Source organism: Lactuca serriola, chromosome 2, assembly GCF_051521515.1.
Source record: "Lactuca serriola cultivar US96UC23 chromosome 2, Lser_US96UC23_V15, whole genome shotgun sequence".
Lineage (NCBI taxonomy): Eukaryota > Viridiplantae > Streptophyta > Magnoliopsida > Asterales > Asteraceae > Lactuca > Lactuca serriola.
Genome location: NC_136409.1, coordinates 158166339 through 158190650, shown reverse-complemented (window position 1 = coordinate 158190650; position 24312 = coordinate 158166339). Strand labels below are relative to the sequence as shown.

Genomic DNA, 24312 nt, shown 5'->3' with positions numbered 1-24312 from the left:
GGGCTGCTTGGTGCATAAGTAAGGTACTAGGGATTACACCTAAAAACCCTAGCAACCACAGTTATTTAAAGACGCTCTAATTAGGATTTTAGGCTCTAAGAATTCTAAGAAGAACCCTGGCCGAATTTCCTTACCTCTCCATGTCCTCCTTTACATTGGGTGTTTGTGACTCCATTAGAGGTGCAACACTTTGAGTACTAGGCTTTCAGAAGTCAAGATCAAGAAAGGATCGTACTTGTTATTACAATATATCAAATGAGGTAATGACTAAACCCTAATTCACATGTGAATTTCGAAATTGTGTATGCTAGTCATAGGGTTTATGATTTGGATGATTATTTGCATGTATAACTTGAGAAAAACTTAGTGTTGGAGTCCATAACTATAATTGGTATGTACTTGACCCAACTTGGCATGGTCCATTTGGGTTTCAATTCACCGAAACAATTTATATGGATAATCCTTTGAGAATAGCATGCTTATGAATTATATTAATATATTATAAGTTCTAATATATTAATATATAATCATATTATTTAATTAGTATTGATCAAGAATTAATTTATAATTAATTAAGTGATCAAAAGGAACTAATTAAATATGGACTCTTAGATATATATATGTGTAGTGGGCCAAGTTCATTTAGGTTGGGCTAAGTCTTCATGGATAGTCCATGGAGCTTTAACCCATGGATCCTAGGAAATGAAAGGTCATGGGTATTAGGGTTTAACCCTAATCCTCCACACTATATAAAGGGTCTTATGGTTCATGAAATTGGGCTAGTGGCTAGTGTGGATACACTAAAGAGGGCAATAACCGATTTCATAAGTGTGAGCCAAGTATCCATATTCTCTAAAGGTTTTCCAAGGTGTTTTGGTGGTTTGTGATTCCACTTGAGGCTTCCACACTATTGGGGCTAAGATCTTAAAGTTCAAGACTTCAAGCTTCATCAAAAGGTATGTATTCTAACTTGTTATATTACCCAAGTATCAAGGATTGTATGCTAGATAGGGTAATACCTTGGAATATTCATATTTTCATGTATAATAGAGAAAACATAGATCCAAGGTATTTAGGGTTGCATGTACACTTAGGAGTGTTAGAATGCTCAAAACCCAACACTTAGATCCAAAGCATTAGGGTTGCATCTACACTATAGGAATGTTGTAGTGCTCAAAACCCATCAATACATAGTTTTGGAAAATTAACCTTCATGGAGGTTTGTAATACACCTGAACCTGAAATAAAATTGGCAACATAACGACCCCTAGAATAGTGTAATCATTTATTCGCAGGGTCATACCTACATACATGAGGGAGTAGCACCAACGCTTACTCACAAAACCTAGTCTACAACAAAAGTTGATTAGCATGAACACTACTCGTGGCGAGTGATATCCTACGGCCCTCGAAGTATGGCTATGAATGCTCGTATCTCCCTTACTTCCTCTCTGGCCCTCGGCTCGACGCTTTGCCTTGACCACCCTCTGCTCCATGATGGAATGCATGTCCATGAGCTCTCTAACCTCGTCTCGTCAGTCGTGACATCCTCCTGAAGACAATCAATGATCTTGCGTGTCTGATCATGATCTTCATCTAGACAACGAAACCGGGTGGCGATGACCTCAACAGTGGCACCGACATCTAGGATCTGGCTGGTGGACGCCCTAGCCTGCTCGTCCAGGCACGAGATGCGGTGAATCATGACAGGTAGAGCCCTGTCGGCTGAACCGCCGTTGCGGAGGTCGTAGAACTCTCGACTTATACCGTATGTGGGATGTTGTACATGCTCGCGGATCCATCAATGTAGGTCCTCTGCCCAGCGGGGTGTCGGTCCCTGGAGTGTTACATCTGTCAGAAAAATCTCGGGTCTATAAATGGGAGCTATCCTCTTACGAGGAGTGAGGATCCATAATGGACCACCTGGATGGCGATATGCCTGGAAGCTCGGCTCAGGCATAAGTCGGCTCAGGCATAAGATTGATGGGTTTTATGCACTCTAACATCCCTATGGTGCACATACAACCCTAATGCTTTGGATCTATGTTTTTCTCTAATAATACATGCAATATTCTTTTTTCCAAACCATGAAGCCTAACTAGCATGCAACTTTGATATATGAATAATAAAAAAACTAGTTAGATGGTTACCTCTTGTAGTAGCTTGTAGAAATTGGCCTTATAAGAGCTTAGAACCTCAAGTGTGATGCCTCAAACAAGTCACAAACACCAAGAACAATTAGAGTGATATGAGAGAGGTTTAGGAGTCACCAAAATCGACTAGCCACTTCTAGGAATACATGAGTGCCGATTTTGGAGCTAAGGGAACACATTTATAGTGTAGAATCCAAGAGTCACTTCTTAACCCTAATTCATACACTTAGGCTTTTAATCCAACAACACTTCACAGACTCTTATATGAACTTAGTCCATTACTAGTTAATCATGGATCATTAGCCCAAATCATATGTTTCACTGATTTACATAATCAACCCCTATTAATTTAATCAGTCTTTTTTGATCACTAAATTAATTCTTGATCAATACCAATTAAATAACATGATTTCTCAATTAATATATTATTCTTATAATATATTAATAAATCACAAATAACCTCTTTCTCAAATATCCATCCTATCAAATTGTTTTGGTGAAGGAAACTTGAAATGGATCATGCTACTATCGGGTCAAGTACATACCAATTATAGTTATGGGTTTAGACACGTATTCCAACAAGGATTGTGTAGGTCACGGACGGCATATCGTGGGTTGCGGACCTTAGAGTCAGCATCAGATTCCTCCTCCATAATGTCCTCGTCACTGTCCTCATCATCCTCTTGACCCCCCTCTAGGTCCTCCTCAACGACTGGAGCGTCAGACTCGACCTGCTCCTCGGGCTCCCCCTGAATCATCCACCATTCCCATTATTGGGAAAGTAAGGGTCTCTGGGTAAGTGAAATCCAACCATGTCGACTGTGCAAGAATAAAGGTATAAGAGGCATGTAAGGAGTCCAGGTGTATGGTTCTATAGTATCATAAAACACTCCTATAGTATTTTTAAACTTTATGTTTAGTTCTACAGTTTATTTGTATGGGGTGTTGGTAAGTTTTAGACTTGTTGTTCACCACGACTATTCCCAATCACATGTTAGTCACATCTTGGACAAATATAGTTGATCATGCTATATCCATCCTAGATCTGATTACATACTACCTAGGCCTACTCGTAGTGTTCAACTTTTCTTATTACTTTGGAATTGTTCTTGTTATGACACCGTTCTAGTAGGTAGGTATGTACTTATACTTTATGAAAATATTATTATATTTTAAAAGTATACTTGTATGAAATGTGTTTGTCAGAGAGTTTTAGTCCCATTGTATTTATAGTTGTATATCTTACATGGTTTGATATATTTATTTCACTATAAGCAATGCTCTGATACCAATCTGTCACACCCCCAAACCAGGATGGCGGAAACGTCTGAGGGTGGATGACTTTCATGAACAATACCACAACATAATGTACAATAGTGATCAAAGCAAACACAACCATCATAAATATAATTGAAATTGTTACATTGTTACCATGTATTGTATGTTTCAAACCAATTACATTATGATGACAAAAATGAATAATATGACGTCGTAACGTCCCATCCTCAAAAGCTTTGTGGTTATCAGTTTAACGGTTTCCTGAGAATACAATTAGTTTTGAAAAGTGTCAACAATTAAGTTGGTGAGTTCATAAGAGTTTTGTATGTGAAAAATATGTAGCTTTTTCCTTGTAAAATGATAGTGTACGTTCCCAGAAAATCCAATATTTTCTTAAAAATGAGTTGTATTCTTAAAAATCCTAAGACCAAAAATGTATAAGTCTTTCTATACTTAAAATAGTATTATGAAGTTTTATTTTTATATAAAACAATTTGAATACATATTACCCCGTAAACTAAATGTATTGTTGATTCCCCATGTGAGTTATTACAACCATGCTAAAGCCGAAGTTGGCCTGCTACGACGTTCTTCAGGCATCAGAATGTTATAAAATTGTCACCCCAGACCTGCCAGTGTTGTAGCTAGCAGCTTAGGTGCGGAATTGTTAGTCCCGTATAGATCTATACATAAGAGCCACACTCTCTTACCGAGATTCTGGTTATAATTATGGACTTTAGTGTGTACTCTGATAGGTACGGTGAAGACCGTGTCTCACATAATTGTTTCAACAAGTTTACGTATAGTGTAATGAAAACCCTTGTAAGTGTAAATATCAAATTTCCATAGTATTTACATAATGTAAAATAATTATACTTTTATATAATTATTCGTATTGTATCAAAATGGTAAAATAGTGTCAATGACCCATAAACTATACATATTATAGTTTATTATACATGTTTTGTTGTGCCCATATATACTCACACACACACATATATATATATATATATATATATATATATATAGATATATATATATATATATATATATATATATATATATATATATATAACTTAACATGTTTAGATGTCCCTAAATAACATATAATTTACATCTAACCCAAGTATATGAACATTTAGTATGGTGAAGTCAATTTGCTAGTTTTTGCCCTTTTTATTTCACCAAACGGTAAAAATTAAGTTATAAATACGGTAAAAGTTATTTTTACCTTTTTTTGGAGATTAAGTCAAGCTAACCCTATATATTTTAAACAACATATTTTAGGTAAATCTCATAAAAATGGTACCATAAGCTAGTCATGACTTTTTTTGCTAGAAAACCCTAATTTTTACATAAAAACGGTGGGTTTTTAGGTTTTCTTTTTGTAAAACCAAAACCTTGTTATTTATAACTAGTTTCATAACATATGTCCAAAATGAAATATTTTGGTTTATATCCCACAAAAATGATGTAGTAACGTGGTTATAACCCTTTTTGCTAGAAAAGTCATATTATGTTCACAAAAACCCTAGTTTTTTGTAGTTTTGTTTTTATGACTTTTCTTAAAAACATATAGCATGTTTATACTCATTTTTCATAGATTTGCATTTTTAACAACATACCACACATAAAATATTCATAATGCTAGGTAATAACCTTATTTCATATAAATAATACTTTTACACAACTTGAAGACAAAGCATGTATAACAACTTGTGTTATTATACAAATTTACTTGTATTCCCCTCCCACCCCCACCCCCCACCCTAAAACTTGGATGAAAACGAAAATAAGGGGTATAAACTCACCTTGGATGTGTTTCTAGGTGGATAAAGAGGTGAAGATGAAGGTTTTCAAGCTAAGAACACTTAAAGGTTGAATTACCCTATGGATATTAACACATATTAATGTGTGTAATTGTAACAAAACTAGTATATTTATGTGTAGAAACACTAGATTATTAAGGAAAAGCTTACCAAAAGATGAAGAACCAATTTATGGAGAACTAACCTTAAGAAGAAGAGCTTGTTCTTGAGAGGAAATGAAGAGATGAAGAAGTTGAAGAAGATGAAGAGAGAGAGAGAGAGAGAGAAAGAGAGAGAAAGAGAGAGAGAGAGAGAGAGAGAGAGAGAGAGAAGGGGGGGTCAGCCGCAAGTTAAAGGGGAATGGGGAGGGTGAGGGGGTGGGTAGGGGTTGACTTCTTTTGATTAAAATAATAGAAATTAAATTACATCCTACATTTTATTCCAACAATTATTCCTGCCCACTAAAATTATGACAAATCACCATTCAATTTAATTTTATTTGATATATTCCTAATATAACCTTAATGAGTTAGTTAAAAAAAATATGGAATGATAACATTTGTCATAATTTTATTGGGTAGGAACATTTATAGGCATAAAAAGTAGGAAGCAATTTAATTTCTCTTAAAATAATATTTCTTTATAAAAGGTGTCAACACCTTATGGGACAAAATTGTATCTTTTTTTTTCTTTTTATAAAAGAATGGGTAATTTTATAAAAGTTGGTGTTTTTTTATAAAAAGTGTGGGAAAATGAAGTATAATCACTTAATTTAAATTGTCTAAATTCAACTAATTATAAAAATCATTATTATCAAAGATAATAACACTTTACACGAAGGTTAGGATACTTCCTAATTCTTTTCGTCAACATTTGAATGTTTAAGACGGGTATAGAATTTGTTGCATTTGGTGATGAATTCACCAAAAATCTGTATATGTAACTTTTGTTATGAACGTGTCATGTAGTGTAAGGTTTATGAACTCCACTATATTGTGTTATAAATATTATTTATACCCAAATAATATATAATTGAATTATCGAGTTGTTCTGTTACTAACCTTAATTAGGGTTTATATTCGATAATTGGCAACCAGAGAGGTACTATGTATTATAACTTGTCAATAGTACATTAGAAACATTAGGAAATATCACATTTCACCTAAAATTCTAATACGAGTTGAGTTGACCCGATTGACTTTTGTTGACTTTGATTGACCAAAATTGACTGTTGTCACACCCGATCATCACCGCAAGCCCATACAGCTGACTTTATTTCCCCAATACTGATTTCAACTTCCAGCATTTCATTATTTAAGTTCGAAAGTTTTTGAATTCTCGAACTTCTAATTTTCGGTCTCGAGGGCTAACATTCCATGAACTTGGCCGAGAAGAATTTATGCACCTTGTCTTTGATATCAACAGGTTCCGAAATCCAACAGTTATCGATTTTGAATCCAGAAATGGGATTTTTCCTTGTTTTATTGCTAACAAACTCATGAAAAAATCTCGTATTTTCGTCTCCATCCATAACCCACTTCACCCTGGCCTTCTGACGCAAATCCAAAGTTGCTATGCGTACCGATTCCATGTATTTCTTAATTCCAAAGCTCTTTCGTCCAATTCTTGCACCGATAACAACCTAGACTCAGCAATGAAATCAATATCATCGATCATTTTTTTTCAAACAAAATCGAATTTGACTCCTTAGGGAATTCACTAACACGCCACTTTTTGATTCCTTCCTTAATGCATCTCAGTTTTGCAGCCAACTTACATCAGGAGCCTTATAACCACAGAATTGAGAACAACATTGATGCACAATTTGGTCAAAACTTTATCGTAGAAGCCAAGAGTTACAAAATTAAAAAGGCCTAGGGCTAAAGTACGGAGGAAGATCGAGCAATGGTGTAAAAGCTCACGGGGTAATGCAGTCACGGAAGCACCAGGGAACATATTAACAAATTTCGAACGTACCGAGAATCTATTGAGTTTACTTAGCTTGGACCTTCTTGCCGGAAGTATGTAAATTTGTGTCTACCCATGCCGAGATCATGAACCTCTGCTTCAATAATAAACTAATTAAAAGTATGAGCCGAAGAAGCACAGAAACGAGAATTGATTATGTCGTCCTGGTGCCTGACCACATTGAAGTCACCAAGTAGAATCCACATTGCATTCCTGTTACTTTTTATATGGAGTAATTCTTCCCATACTTTTGCCTTTTCAACATAGGATTTTGGACCATAGACATTTACCAATACAACCACCCCATCAACACCCAAACATTCACCAAAAAGTACTAGAAATTTTTTGATTTTACGACCTCCGACACCTTGAAGAAATTTGCATCTCGGATTGAAACATTTCCCCCAGACTTACCATTGACATTAATACATTCACATGCAAAATTATTATTTCCCCAACATTTACTAAAATTAATTGAAGAGGAATCTGTTGGAATAGTGTCTAAGGCTGCAACTATATTAGGCAAGTATTTGACCCGGTTGTGCATGGTCCTTTTGGGTTGCCTTCACCATAGCAACTTGACAGGATGATTTATTATGAGAGAAGAAATATTATTAATATATTATGAGAATAATATAAGGAATAATAATATTATTTGATTAATATAAGTCATAAATTAATTAAGAATTAATTTGGTGACTTAAAGAGATTAATTGAATAAAGGGGCATAAACTGTCAAGTGTTTGATAGTTGTACTTTGGGCTATAGATCCCTTATGGATAAAGGGGGACGGTTTTAAGGACTATGGATAGGCCTTGAAATCGTCCAAAGGCTTATCAATTAGGGTATTGGATTGCTTAGGGCCTAAGTTATCCAATTAGGGTTTAAGGGTAAAACCCTAGGAGCCTCACTAGTATAAATAGACCCTAGGGGTCAAGGGAAATCGGCACCTATGCTTTAGAAGAAACCCTGGCCGATTTTGATCCCCTCTCCTCTCTCTCAAATCATCCTCTTGCTAGTTGGTGTTTATAAGCCATTAGAGGAGTGACAATTGTGACTCTAAAGCTCCAAGGACAAGAAGATCAAGCAAGTGATTCAAGGTAATCTTCTAATTCTGATTTCTTATTGTTATTATACTCTATTAGCCATTAGAAGTCTTGGATTCAATGTATGTTCAATTAGAGAAACCTAGATCCAAGCATCAGGGTTTGCATGTGCACATAGGAATGTTCATATGGCCAAAACCCATCAGAATCCACCAACTGAGTTTCTTGTATACCTACAATATTTGCCTTATTTTCTTTCCCGGCCCTTTGTATCCACTCTAATTTTGAGTCTTCGCCCATACCTCTAGAATATATTGATAAAAGATTCATTGGGAAATGATTCTCTCACCATTAACACCTAGGTCTTACAGTTGAACCTCATTGTTCCTATCAATTTCGATCCCAATAGTTACCCAACTTTAAGTGTACGACTAAATTTGTCCATACTGTTCACGCAACCAGTGGGTAGGGTATCTTGTACGAAGCTTAATAGAGAATTTATGAAATTTACAATTTTACAACATTATTTAGAATTCATAAAATTTACAATCTTTATAAATAAATGTATATAACACTTCATGATTACAAACACTAAATTAAACATCATACTATTGTTAGAAGTTCGAAAATGTTTTCGAAAATAAAAAACGATTCTTTTTTTTGTTTTTTGAAAAAATATATCAAAAAGACCTTTTTATTTTTTCCTCTGAAAAACAATCAAACTTTCCCCAAATGTCTCCATGCCCGCACCCGTAAGAGAAGAAAAAGAGCATTTCGAAAAAAACTCCACCTACATATTCTATTCATCAGGAAATTTCAAAGATAAATATTGAGTTAACACCATTCATTGGTGTATACGATGAAAGTGGGTGAAAAACAAATAAATATTTATTTAGATCCATGTTAATTTGAAAACTTTGGATTTACTATATTGAACTTCTTAATTATTTGAGTACCACAACTCTTCAAATTCTAGTATAATGTTCTATTTTTGAGAAAACAACAAATTTAGACAAATCTCATAAGCTTGTCCCAAGATTTAGCCAAATTTTAAATAAAAAATATAAATGGCCACTATTTTGTAAGTACCAACGAAAACCACATCGTTTTTCCCATTTTCTTAGGGTTTCTGATATTTCAAGAGGGTACCTGCAAAAATGAAGAGGCCTTGGTGCCTTCGACCCATAAGTACAATGAGGAAACTCACCTCTCAATCTGAACAATAGTTGATGAGGACCCGAATCCGAATCTCAGCTATAACCGTCACCTATTCATCCAAATGAGCAATTCTTAACCACAATCCAAAATACCTAAAATACCCTTAAGTCAAACTTGGTCACCCTTGGTCAAAGTTAAAGTCAAACTAGTTAAAATCAACAAGTCAACTGAGTCAACCCAACCGAGTCAACTTAGGGGGCGTATGTGAGGCGTACTTGAGCATTGACCACCGCCGAGGAGGTTGACCACGTACGCATTGCATACTCAGATTACGCAGGGCGTACGCCCAACCTTCCCAAAAACACATTAAGAGCTTAATGTATTAAGTTCTCACGTCCAACATCCAGATCTAAAGCTAAAATACCATAGAGAGTCATAAAGTTTCCAACTTTATGACTTTGCATGTCCATTAAGTGGTTAACTCAACATCTTAATACATTAAGACCTTCTAAAGAATGCATGGAGAAAAAACAACCATTAAGACCCTATTTTTATGACTCAAGACCCTTCCTAAGGTCTGAAATGACCGCTTATTGGGTCAAGAACATGCTATGCTAAAAAATCACCACTTTGGGATCAAAAGTGTCTTAAAAGACCAAAAGTATAGACCTACAAGATGGAGTGATCAAGATGCTAACTTTTTACCTTCTGGAGTTTGCTATCAAAGAAGAAATCACAGATCCAAGGTGCTTCCCAATTCCAAGCTCTTCATACCACACTCTTCTCCTTCAAGAACACTTCTAAACACTCAAATGGGCTTCAGAAAGGCACTCTTTCACTTAGGGTTTGCTTGGGGTCGTTATCACATAGGAAGGAATGGGACACGAGGTTATAATGACGTTTATATAGGGCCAAAACCCTAAAAACTAGGGTTTTGACATCCTATGCGTATGACCTGCATACAAGGTGTACGCTCAGCGTACGCTTCATACGCCCAACGTACTAACCCAACGCTCAAATTATCACAGTGCCACTAAGGGCCATTCATGCAATATTTTCCAATTCCAAGGGCTAAAGTACGTCATTATTCAAACATAGGGTCAAGATTGAATTTACCTTGACATCGGGATGTTACAGAAATCCATTTTAACAGTGAAGGAATCGGTGTACTCTTTCACTGATATGCTTCCTTTTGTCAAAGCCATGAATTGATTCTCCAATTCTAGCATCTTCTCAGCCAAACAGAACTTCCTATTGAAATGGGTCAAGAATTCATCCCAAGTCAGTTGTAATGGCTTATTGGGGCTCAAAATCTTCCCTAATGTGTTCCACTAATGCATCGTCGTACCCTTGAACTGCTTCACAACATAGGTGGTTTGTAGCCTTCTTGTGCATCCACATGCTAGGAAAGCCGACTCCATCTCCGATATCCAATCCATGACTCATACGGGATCTTCCTTCCCATTAAATGATGACGGCTTGCAAGTCATAAAATCCTTATACTTGTAGTAGCCTCTAGGTTCATCATTTCTCTGAACTTCAGGCTGCTCCGGTCCCTGATAACTCTATGAGTCATCATTATTTCCTTTTTGGACCGTCGTAGCATGTGAAGGAATTGGTTCGTTGTTAACTTGTTCAACAACTACCGACTCGTTGACTACTGGCGCTCTTCCTCTAATATTAGCTAGTTCCTGATCTAATAACTCCTTAAACTCACATTGCTGATGATTGATCATTTCTTGCATCATCGCCCGAGATTCGTTCGTTAGGATTTGCACAACAGCTGCTCCGGCGTTTTGAGGTGCTAGACCTCCTTTCGTGACAGCTCTACTACTCCTCGTGATGGTCATGGCGTTCAAGTACTAAAGTCGCAGAGGCGATAATTTTAGGATACAGAAGATAGACTATCTACCATATATATTTAGCACATAGATAAGGCATCTTCATATAGCATCCTAAGGAAAGTGTCTAAAGCAACTAAGGCATCTATCACACATCTTACTGATCATACTTAGTATCTAAGTTTAAGTCTAGAAATTTTCCTAAATTCCTAGTTCGCTTAAACTAATGCTCCGATACCAACTGTGATATCCCTTATTTTTCAGATCCGATTTAAAAATTTCCTTTACGCTTTTAAGTATTGAAATGTGGAAGTTCCCAGTTAAATAAACATTTTTGAAATAACAAAAGTTATTTTATTAAAACCTTCGGCGTGTCATTCGTTTATATTCGAACATATGTTACAGCGTAAATAAAAAGGTCACGAAATAACTAATGCAAGCCTATCATTTATTCCACTCAGCATCCTAACTAGGCAATTTCAACTTTGGCACCACTACCTGCGATGCAATAAAATGAGTGGGTCAGGTTTGGAAAACCTGGTGAGATACGTTGGGTTTTCAAGCCCATACCATTTTAATGATAAAATATCATTCTTGCAAAACATATATATATATATATATATATATATATATATATATATATAATATAACCTGACCTAAGACCATCTACCCAATCTCAACCGATCCTCACAGATCCTAATTTGATAATCATTTGGAAGAATCACCTTACTGGATGAACTGTCTAAGCAACTGTTTGACTGTACTTCCTAGTGGAGTCGTTGACTAGTGTAATTCATATAAGGCAACCAATGTTCAAAGATTTTGATGAATATGGCTTTCCACTTCATCTACGTCCATGGGTTATAAAGCCATGCTAGTAACATAATTCACAAGATCGCCTAGAATAGCCAAGTGTTGGTCATCTACTATGGTCGATGACCCAGACATACCGTCCGGTTGTCTGATCGGGACCCACCATTTTAAGTCATCCCAAGACGGGGAGGATTACACTCTGATCTGGTCCCACACTCTAACCCAACTATGACACCTAATCGATTTCAAGCCTATCCGACACTAAGCAATCCTTTATAAGTCTTATTCCTAATCTAAGGTAACCTATATCTAAAGACAATTGATTTCTACAGTAATTCCTAATCCAAATGTTACTATCTTATCTTTACAAATAACACATAACACAGATAATACAAGCAACATTTATTATATGGATATTTTAAGTTAAGATTATATTCTTGATAACAACTACGCACTCACTTGACAAAGTGTCTGGCGAGGGGTGAATCGGGCAGAGCGTCGCCTTACACCTTTCTCGAAAGACCTAGATGTACATAATGCTACGTCTTAGTCTAGTTTCATACTATGCAAAACTATTATCTTAAGAGTTTAGATTCCTCGACAATTCCAAAGTCTACTTCAAGATCAAATAAGTATGGATCAGCTAAGCAGGACAGTCAGGAGGCATGATCATTTCGACATATAGTCTTTCTGAAATCCAACAACCAACCGACATGACCATTCTAGACACCTCTCCCATAGTACATCAATCAACATGAAAAATTGGAATCATTGATAAGTCTTAATTATAAGATCCTAGTAATGACTTACAACTATAATTATAAATTACACAGGGCTAGAGTAAGTGTAGCTCACTTATAGAGTACAATAGACGAGAATTGGGATCAAAACGGGCAGAATGCTAACTTAGGTCCATACTACACGAAGATTATGGCAAGCTGATCGCTCGAGGTTCACGAAGATTATGGCAAACTGATCACTCAAGGGTGTCGTAGGGCTTCGCCGCAGGTTAAAATGAAGAAAAATGGGCTAACTATCAAAATTTTCAGAGAGATATCGACTGGAGGGTGTGAGGAGGAGTGAAAGAATGATTTTGTATTTATAGGTGAGTTTGGAGTCTTGCGAGCCACAAAACAGGAGCTGTGCCACACATAAGGGTGACGTCAATCCACTAGGTTGCCGACACGTGACACGATCTGGGTGGGTCTACGCGGCCGACTTCTCACGCAAGCTACATGCGACGTGCGTGCGTGTGACTTTTTCTTTCTTTAGAATTTCTAAAGTGTATAACTTCTTTATACGAGCTTCGTTTTTATGTTCTTTATATCCGCGGAAAGCCCTCGACGAGATCTACAACTTTCCTTTAGACTCCTTCGGCTAATTTTGACTTTCTTTTTATTTACACAGGCTTAGTCTATTAAAGCATGTATAAAATGCATAACTCTCACATCTGACTTCCCTTTTCGATGGTTTTTATATCGTTGGAATCCTAACCACAATATCGCAACTCTCGTTTAGATTGTTTTGGCTAACAATCTATCGATCTAAAATTCGATATCGGTGCGCACACTGTTACGCCGAATTTTAGAAAAATCATAAATTCCTCTAGTGAAGTGAGATTTAGACAATACCTATATGCAATATTACACTTTTACAACATCTATGAATTTCGTTTAGAATTCCTAAGCTAAAAAGCAATCTAACCCAGATTCACTTTTTACGCTATCCGTAGGCGTGTCGGTTTTATCGTGAGACTTTGGCGTTTCCTAACTTCTTCGTTCTAAGTCGGATTAAGGCGTTCTAGATATGTACGGGTTCCTAATTATGAATACTATAACTAGGTTGAGATTATTTTCCCTAAGTGATCTTTCATTTTTGACGTGTATTTTAAATCTTATTTATTTTATTATATAATATATCTTAATATCATTTAAAACACATAAGCACAAAATATATGAATAATACTGTCTTATTCATTCACAAAATTACTACATGACTTGACCACAAGGGTTACATGTTTGATTATTCATTCACAAAATGACTACATGACTTGACCATAAGGGTTACACGTTTGATTACTAAGCCTAGCTGGGAACGCGGATGTAACATCTCGAGTTCAGGAGTGCAAGTTCAGGGTTCAAAGTGAAAATGTGGATGGTCAACTCGGCGAGTAGGGTCGCGATTTTGGTCACGTGTTAAGTGGCCAACTCGGCGAGTTGGTGGCTGGACTCGGCGAGTTGGTGCTGTGTGGAGAAAACCCTAATTCCGGGGGTGGAGCCCTATATAAAGGACATAATACCCTCTCCCCTGCCTCTTTAACCTCCATTGAAGTCCAGAAACCCTAATATTCGTTTGTGAGAGAATTAGAGATTATTTGGATCTTGAAGGAGTGTTGTTGAAGACATCTTTGAAGATTAAGAGGCTTGGAGCAAGGGGCTTTGCAAGGCTTTGGCTTATTCTTCTGTTGGAGTCTTCTCTTGAGGTAATGATTCGTTGTTTGAGCTGTTATCCATCTAGATCTATCATTTGTGGGATTTTTGGGAGTATATCTAGTGCTATCTTGAGTGTGGAGGTTGGATCTGAGGTTGCTACCTCAGATCTAGTGTAGTGATGATCCAAAAGAGCGTAAAGTCCCTGTTCAAGAGTTGTTGATGAAGCCTTTTATTCCCAAACCCTAGCCCTAGAGTGTATTATGCTTAGATCTCCTTGGATTCACGTAAAGTTTGCCACTTTACATGATGGATGGCTTGTATAAGTGTAGATCTATGGATTGGAGACTCTGCATGGCTTGGAAAGCCTCTGTATGGGTTAAGAGCTAGGGGTACTCGGCGAGCCACATTGGTGTACTCGGCGAGTTGCTTGAAGATAGGCAGCAACTCAGCGAGTTGGAAGAACAACTCGGCGAGTTGGTTGAAGATAGCCTTGGACTCGGCGAGTCTGGTCGTGAGGTCTTAACCTCTCCTGGTTGAGCTGTGAATCGGTAAGTCAAGGGATAACTCAGTGAGTTGAGTGCGATTAGACTCATAGTTGTGGGACTCGGCGAGTCTTGGGGCGACTCGGAGATTTGAGTCGTGTTATGGGAGTTTCAGAGCATAGGGACTCGACGAGTCAGCGGGGTGACTCGGCGAGTAGAGATAGTCTTGTGTTGGCTAGTTGTCTTCCAGGGGTATTTTGGTATTTATTGATTTCAGTGTTTTGGTTGTTGATCAGTGGTGAAGTTCGTATCAGAGGTTGGAGCAGCGTGATCTTTTCTCTTCAGTCGGCAGTTGCGAGGTGAGTTATCCTCACTATATCGACAGGGTCTACGGCACCAAGGCCGGCCCTTTATCGGATTGTAATCTGGGTATTGTTGTTATGTTTTGCTTGCTAAGTTTGCATCCTGGTAGTTAGGATGGTATATGTTAGAGACCTGGTTAAGGTCGGTATCCTGGTATATAGGATGATGGTATGTTCGTGACCGGTTAGGTCGGTATCCTGGTTAGGATGATGTTATGTTATGTGATCTGCTAGATCGGTTTGATTGGATGTGAATTGTTATATGATTGAATGTTTATGTGCACATGGTTGTTGAACTAGGGTTGGGTTGAGGCGGGTCCAGCTTTGTGCTGTAGGCCACTATACCCAGGGAGGGCCGGATATTCCGAAGGCCCAACGAGCGGTCTGGATAGGCTGTAGGCCCAACGAGGGTGGACCAGACGTGCCGATGCTCGGAGAGTGGACCAGGCCAACTGAAGGCCCGGTGCGGGCGGACCAGTCATATTGTAGACTCAGAGAGTGGACCAGGTGGGTTGAAGGCCTGGTGCGGGCGGACCAACCACACTGCAGAATCAATGGATATGGCTAGACTCGGAGGGTGAACCAGGTGGACTGAAGGCCCGGTGCGGCGAACCAGTCACACAGTAGACCCGAAGTGCATGGTTGTTCTGTGTTTTGTTATGATATAGCATGTTATGTGTATGGTATATGTGGTTAGTATTTTGGGGGTATCTCACTAAGCTTTCGGGCTTACAGTTCTGGTTTAATGTTTTCAGGTACTTCAGGAGACCGTGGCAAGGCAAAGGTGTGATCGTACCGCTCCTCATGATTATGTTTTATGATATGATTCTGGGAAGACTCTGATAATAATTGTACTGAAAACCTTTTTGTAATAACTTAATGAAACTGGGTTGTTTTAGAAAAGTTTAAATTGGTTGGAATTTTTAGAGCGTTACAGCGGACGTTACAACATACCCCACAACATAATGTGGTTGTGGAAAGGAAGCACAAACATTTACTTGAAACCGCTAGAGCACTGATGTTTGAAGCCAATTTACCCAAAAGATTTTAAGGAGAGTATATTTTGAAAACCACTTTCATTATCAACCGGTTGCCCTTAAAAGTCATCGGTAACATAACACCTTATGAGATTCTATTTAATCAAAACAAAATTATGATTATATGAAGGTTTTTGGCTGTCTCACCTAGTATAGAAGCACCTTTACCAAAAGAGATAAGTTTGAAATAAGGGGGAGACCAGGAGTGTTCTTGGGATACCCACAAGGAACAAAATGTTACAAAATTTACGACATGGAAGACAAGAAGATAATTGTGTAAAGAGATGCAAGGTTCTATGAAAACAAGTTCCCTTTTGACAAATTGACCCATACAAACGATTAGACAGACCCTTTTGACTCATAGGTTGAACTGGCCCAATATGATGATCCAGGTGAGAGTTTCGAACCTAACAACCCTACCACAAATAGTCAGCAAAGAGCTGACAAAAACTTGGACCACAATACCATCCATGAAAGCCAAAATCACAACACAAATAACCCGACTTCGAACCAATCAGACGACATGAATAACGTTACCGAAGACGAAACATTTTAATCTTTGAATCAACATGAAAGACACAAATGACATCGATCTCAACTAAAACACCTTGATGATTTCGTTGTAAAACTTCCCCCCTTCGGTTGACAATACAAGAACTCCACTACCTCAAGCTTCCTCGATGGTACACTCTCTATCAAATTTTCTTTCATATAATCTTTTCACTGACTCGCACAAAGCATTTTTAGCGGCCATCAGTTCCACTGATGAGCCAAAACTCTTTCATCAATCAGTAAAAGATGAATGATGGGAAGAGGGTATGAGGAAATAAATACGAGCTCTTAAAGAGAATGGAAGATGAACACTCGAAACCTTACCCAATGGAAAACATTTCATTGAATTCAAGTGGGCTTACAAAGTAAAGTACAAGCCTAATAGGGAATTTGAAATATATAAAGCACGCCTCGTCGCAAATGAGTTCACACAAATCGAAGGAGTAGATTACCATGAAACCCTTGCTCCTGTCTCCAAACTGGACAAGGTTCGAGTTCTTTTGGTTGAGGCTACCAAAAACAATTGGTTAATTCACCAACTTGATTTGAACAACATGTTCTTACATGGTGCTTTGGCTGAAGAAGTTTATATGAAAAACCGACAAGGTTTTGCTAAGGAAAGGGAAACGAAAGTTTGCAGGTTGAGAAAATCTATTTATGGCCTAAAACAAGCTTCATGAAATTGATATAAAAAATTCATTAAAGCTCTTCTTGCCCTTGGATTCAATCAATCCAAAGTTGATCACTCATTGTTCATTCATCAGCAGAAAGGAAGCATTGTAGCAACTCTCATCTATGTCGACGATGTCATATTAGTTGGCAATGACATCACCAAAATGCAGCATGATAAAACAAAACTCAATGACAGATTCAACATCAAAGATCTCAGAAAACTCAAGTATTTTCTTGGAGTAGAAGTGGCTCGCACTTCTAAAGGTATAGTCTTAAATCAAAGAAAATATATATTGGGCTTTCTTGTTGATTGTGGTTTTGAGGGATGCATGCTAAGATCTTTTCCCATGGAGCAAAATCACAAGTTAGATAAAAGTAACAATTACCCAAAGGTGGATGCCAGTCGTTACTGTCGCATAGTTGGTCATCTTCTATACTTGCAAGTTATTCGACCAGATATTGCCTACTCGATTAACATCTTGTCCTAGTTTGTTGCTGACCCTAGACAGCCACACATGGATACTATTCACCGGGTTCTCCGTTACTTGAAATCTACACATGGTCGAGGTGTGTTGATGTTGCGAACAAGAGGTCATAATCTCAATACTTATTGTGACTCGGAGTGGCTTGGATGTCCTTATACACAACATTCCAGAACTCGATCCATTCTTCTTCTTGGTGGGCCCCCATCTCTTGGAAAACAAAGAAACATTTTGTCGTTTCTCTTTCGTCTGTTGAAGCAGAGTATCGTTCTATGGCTTCCACTGTTAGTGAAGTTCTCTAGGTCAAATGGCTTCTTCAAGAACTCAACATTGCTTCTGCTGGACCGACCCCACTATTTTGTGATAATTAGACTGCTCGTCACATTGCAAATAACCATGTTTTTCATAAACGCATAAACGGACCAAACACATTGAACTGGATTGTTTTTTTTGTTCGTGAATGTGTCGACTCCAAAGAGATTCATCCGTGCCACATTGACTCCAACATGCAGATTGCTGATCTTTTTACAAAAGGGTTAGGAGATCAACAACTTTGTTTCTTACTTGACAAGTTGGGCTCTCATGATCTCTATGCTCCAACTTGAGGGCGAGTATTGGATTTTACACATTAATTTATTATTATTTCCGTATCTTGTGGCTTGAGTTTAAGACATTCTGTTTTTATCTCTTTGCTTGCATTTGACCCATTTTGTTTCCATAGCTGAATCTTCTAGGCAATGTGTTTAGTTTTTAGAAACCATGAATTATGGTTACACGTATTTTAATGTATCAAAAGATTGCATAATGCAAAGTCATGGCATGATAGTAGGAATGAGTGTAAATTGATCAAACCATGCGACCATGCAAAGTAATCACACAACCGTGTACTCCTTGATCAACACACACGACTTTGTAAGATACACAACTTTGCAGGAAAGAAGACACGGTTGTCTACCTCCTGACATAAAAACAAAAAGTACTATCTCAACTTTCATGACTTTGCATAGGAATTACCATTGATGCTTATGTGTGTACTATGAGTAACTTTGTTGACCATCTCATTAAAAAAGTCAAGTCATGGGGAAATATTTATTTCACTCTATTATTAGTTTGGAAACGTTGTTGTGAAGTCAAGCGAATATATTATATATATAGGCTAGGAGACGGATTCCTTCGGTTTTTAGTAAGTATTTTTTTTTAATAAGTTTGTCACTCCAAATTGAATATATAAACTCCTATTCTTTATCTTTTGACCATCCATGTTAAGTTAGAGTTAGTGTTCGGCGGTTTAGATGTTTAGATGATAATAGTATGTGAGAAATGTTGTGTGTAACTGATTTAATCAACATTTTAAAGAACAATTTCAACTTTATTAAACAAAATCAAAGGATTTATCCATGGGGTTCATGTATAATTGGGTCTAATTGTAATATGATGATGAATTTAGTATTATTGATGATGGGTATAGATTTCATTAATATATAATAATTGAGTACCAAATAAGAACAAATACATGGCTAAAGAATATATATTTTAAATATTCTCCATGATTTTAGTCCCAACAATGATAGCTTAACGATTGGGACATATATAAGTTTCAAACTTTGCTAAAGAATGTATTTTTTAAATATTGTAAATGCTTTGTGATCTACTCACCACAGTTCTATAACAAGTTGTTTTTAGGATGCGATTTGCCCATTTTTATAGCTAATATATTAAATATGTAATTTATCTGTTTTTTTCATAATTCATTATACAGTTTACTATATCTTCTGTATCCCAAATCATTGAATATTCCAACTTTTATATTCTATATTTTGAATAAATGCATTAGATTTTTATTTTTTTTTTGAATTCCATATTAATGATTAACAATTATATGTATTGGTTAAACTTATTTGTCAAGTTATTATTCCCTTTTCAAACAAAAAGTATTCTTCTTCATTATAAAAAATGTTGGCACTTATTTCTTGGTATTAGCAGTGTACAGTGTACTCATTTACCAATTATTATGATATACTATAATATATAATAAAATATTTAAATCTATATACCATTAACAATATTCCAACTATAAACCTCAGCTTTTCAAATAAAAAAAAAAAACTATATATTATTAAATGGTACCAAAATTGGTATAAACATTTTAAATGTTGGAGGTTGGATCGGATAAGTTAGTTAAAAAATGGATGTATTCTAATAAATTCCATCAAATATTTAATGCTAAAATTTTCCATTTGATGACACGTAAATCATATCAAACGGTGGCTTTTTTCATCTCCTGATCTTTCAAGAAAACGACACACACACTCTCTCTCACACACACACTGCAAATCAATACGTTGCAGCTACTCTATTGTACCATGTGAATGTGTGAGAGAAAGATTGGTTCTGCCATGTGAGATGATTTAAAGCTTCAACTCATGGACCCAATAACACATCTCTCTTCATTTACATCTCACTTATTATGATTTAAGGTTCTGGTTTTTGCCCCAATACTCAAAAGGGTTTCGCCTCTTCTTCCTCTTCTTCTCCTTCTTCTTCATCTTCTTGTTCTTGATTTACAGCACCAACGAACGACCACCGCTTTCCGGCTTTTTACGGCGGCAGGATGAAGCTCCACAACTCCCGTCGCCGCTTCCGGTCACTTTGTGGCCTGTTAGTGATTCTTTTGCCTGCCTTGTTCGCTTCTCTTTTCGCTCAATTTGGTTACGCTTCGCCTTCGGTTCTTTCGGTGAGATTCTTTTTCGCAATTTTAATCGAACATTGTTATTTAGATTTAGTTTCTTGTGTGTAAAGTGCATTATCAGGTGGGGTGTTTTTTAGATTTTTATTTTTTCTGTCAATAAAGTTTAGCTGGTTTTGGTAAAGAGAAATTTCTCCATGATTGTGAAATAAAAGATGGATCTTTTGTTGTCTTGCTAACATTTGTTTTTATTTTATTGTTACTTTTGGCCTTTGGGTGTGATTCCTTTCTTGAAATAACATAATTACACTTTGTGAAGATTCATATAAACTAGATTCCTCTGAATTAAACATTTAAAAGATGTCTAATAGATGAAATGGGGAATGCATGTTTGGGTCAATCATGCAAATGGAACCGAAATATCTTGACCTATTTGTGTCTTTTAATCTAATAAAGAAAGAGGAAGTCTTTTTGAGATTGAGGAAATCGAAATTCAAAGTTTATGGTTTTGAGGCAAATAAAGGCATCTACACAACCAAATGTTCCATGATTGAAAATATAATAACTTTCTAATCTTTTCATGCAATTGTGTACTTGTAGATTCATTTGCTCTAAATGTAATACTATCATCGATAAATAAAAGCATGAGCAAATGAATAATCCTTTTGGGGCTTCTAGTAGATTATCATGTGGTAAAATTTCTATCCCTTCATTGTGGATTATCATTAGTGTTTGCAACTATCTCATGCTTCTTCAAACCCTTTTATGCAGGATTCAAGTGTACCAAAGTTGAGGCACTCACGTTTACTCAAGAGTGCATTACAACACCAAACTGTGAGTCTGTTAAGTCGTTCTTTCTGTATTAAGTCAAAAAGAAACTTTCATATATAGCTTACTAGATTAAGTTATTATTTTATATTCACTTTCTTTGTTTTTTTGGATAGTTGAATGAACAACAATCGGATCTTTGGACACCTTTAGCTAACCAAGGATGGAAACCTTGTATCAATTCTACTTCCTCTTCTTGTAAGTAATGTAAATTTATAATTTTTCTTTTAATGTTCAAATTACATTCTAATGGTTTCATGTCTAATTTAAAGCCTCGATACCGGAATCTTCCGGATACATCCAAGTATTCCTTGATGGTGGATTAAACCAACAAAGGATGGGGGTACGTTGCATAAATATCAAACCAAAAAATTCCATCAAAGAACATTTTTTATAAAAAACTATTAATTTTTCTATTATTTCTTTGATTAGATTTGTGATGCAGTTGCTGTGGCCAAAATACTCAATGCCACTCTTGTAATTCCATATCTTGAAGTGAATCCCGTTTGGAAAGACACAAGGTTCTTACTTTTTACAATTTACATTTTCGTACTTAATAATATTATAATCTTTAATCTAATTCATATGCTTATTTGCAGTTCTTTCGAGGATATTTTTGATGTGGATCACTTTATGAATGTATTAAAGAATGATATATCAATAGTTAGGGAATTGCCTGATGAATACGCATGGAGCACAAGGGAATATTACGCTTCTGCCATTAGATCCACACGAGTTAAAAACGCACCTCTTCATGCTTCTGCAAATTGGTATCTTGAAAACGTGTCTCCAGTGTTAGAAAGGTTCGAATACATACATATCTTTTAATACATTCTACTTCGACACTAGTTATAAAAAAAATTCGATTTTCCATATCATCTAAAACCCTAATTTCACCTTTTTTTAGCTATGGAATTGCTGCAATTTCCCCGTTTTCCCATCGGCTAGCTTTCAACAACATGTCCAATGACATCCAACGGTTGAGATGCAAAGTCAACTTTCAAGCATTGACTTTCGTTCCTCACGTTAGAAATCTTGGAGATACGCTAGTTAATCGACTTCGGTACCCTAACCACCTTCAACAAGTAGTCGACACAAAGGGCAAAAAAGGAATAGGAAAGTTCGTTGCTTTACACCTTCGGTTTGACAAGGTACATAATACATTGACCCTAAGAAGTCAAACTCAAAGTACATTTGCCATTTTTGGTTATAATTTTGGAGTTTTAGGATATGGCGGCCCACTCTGCGTGTGACTTTGGCGGAGGAAAGGCGGAGAAGGTGGCTCTGGCTAGATACCGCAAGGCGATTTGGCAAGGACGTGTGTTGAATTCTCGATTTACAGATGAAGAATTGAGGAATCAAGGTCGTTGCCCTTTGACCCCTGAAGAAATTGGTTTGTTGTTGGTGGCTTTAGGGTTCGATAACAATACGCGCTTATACCTAGCTTCCCACAAGGTATATGGCGGCGAAGGGCGGATCTCCGCCTTACGGAAGCTATTTCCACAAATCGAAGACAAAAAGAGCCTCGCCACGTCAGCAGAAAGGGCGCAAATTACAGGGAAAGCTTCTTTATCGGCTGCGGTTGATTACTATGTCAGCATGCATAGTGACATTTTTGTTTCGGCTTCTCCTGGAAATATGCACAATGCAATGGTAGAGAAAAAAACATTTCGGGACCAAAATTGCAAAAATTAGATATACCCAGGGACGAAAAATGTAACTTACTCTAAATCTTGAATTTTTGACAGGTGGGACATCGTGCATACCTGAATTTGAAGACGATAAGGCCAAATATGGCGTTATTGGGGCAGATTTTTATGAATAAGAGCATGAGTTGGGTGGATTTTCAAGAAGCAGTGGTGGAAGGACAAAAAAATAGGTTAGGGGAGATTAAGGTAAGGAAAGAGAAACAGTCGATTTACACGTATCCTGTTCCTGATTGTGTGTGTATCAACAAGGTTGAAAATGATGAGTGACATCATCGTTTCATTTGTGTTGTGTAGTTTGTAATGACTGAAATAAGTTGGTGGTGGTTGTTTGATGTGATTGTGAAGTATGTTGTAGTTGTAGAAAGTAGTGTCTAAGTGTGGCATTGTTGTTGTAGGTATTATTACAAGGATGGATGATAATATATGATTATAATATTGTTTGATCATGTTTTGAGAGATTGGAGTTGTTTATAGTTACAATTTGATAAAGGTATATGCGATATTTTGTGATGAATAAAATGAGGTGGAGAAAAATGTTAGAAAAATGGGAATTGTAGACAAATAATCAGTTACATGATCTTTTTGAATGTGAGGTGATATTTACATTTTATGTTTTTATTCATATATTTTGAAAATAATATATTTTGACTTCTATACCTTCCATTTCAAATGAAGAGTGGGGATGTAATGAGGGTATAAATGTCAAAACATCTTTTATTTTAAATGGATAAATAAAAACATAAGTGGAAATATCAAATCCCTAAATGAATAGAGTAAACAAGATGGTCCTGTGAAATTGAATCTTATAATAAATATTTTATCAGCTTTCCAACGGTAAAAAAAATCAATATAGAAACAAGCCAAAAGAAAGAAAATAAAAAAGGGAAAAGGAAGCAACGGTCACAAAAGGCAAATGAAAAAGGAAGTAAATTAAGATAATAATATAATAAGTGATGAGTAAAGAAAAGCTTTGTAGTCTATAAAGGCTTTCTTGTCTTGTCTTTA

General features: G+C 36.5%; 1 protein-coding gene across 2 annotated transcripts; it reads left to right on the top strand.

The window, feature by feature from the left end:
• The first annotated feature begins 20362 nt into the window (after positions 1-20362).
• Positions 20363-23763, top strand: LOC145087150 (O-fucosyltransferase family protein). 2 transcript variants are annotated; one of them, XM_079025055.1, is made up of 10 exons: positions 20363-20561; positions 20652-20818; positions 21542-21604; positions 21715-21796; positions 21871-21941; positions 22031-22119; positions 22198-22401; positions 22506-22749; positions 22826-23251; positions 23347-23763. In XM_079025055.1, exons 2-10 carry the CDS (start codon positions 20696-20698, stop codon positions 23572-23574), a joined length of 1530 nt encoding a protein of 509 aa, XP_078881181.1. In that variant the 5' UTR covers positions 20363-20561; positions 20652-20695; the 3' UTR covers positions 23575-23763. The 2 variants fall into 2 exon arrangements, with proteins under 2 accessions (XP_078881181.1, XP_078881180.1); XM_079025054.1 differs by having other exon boundaries at positions 20364-20818.
• Positions 23764-24312: the final 549 nt, after the last annotated feature.

Bases quoted from the DNA above. Each gene is read 5' to 3' on its own strand.
- LOC145087150 (XM_079025055.1), top strand. From the start codon at position 20,696: ATGAAGCTCCACAACTCCCGTCGCCGCTTCCGGTCACTTTGTGGCCTG. The intron at 20,819-21,541 runs GTGAGATTCTTT...CCTTTTATGCAG, and splicing joins CTTCGCCTTCGGTTCTTTCG to GATTCAAGTGTACCAAAGTT. The intron at 22,120-22,197 runs GTTCTTACTTTT...GCTTATTTGCAG, and splicing joins CCCGTTTGGAAAGACACAAG to TTCTTTCGAGGATATTTTTG.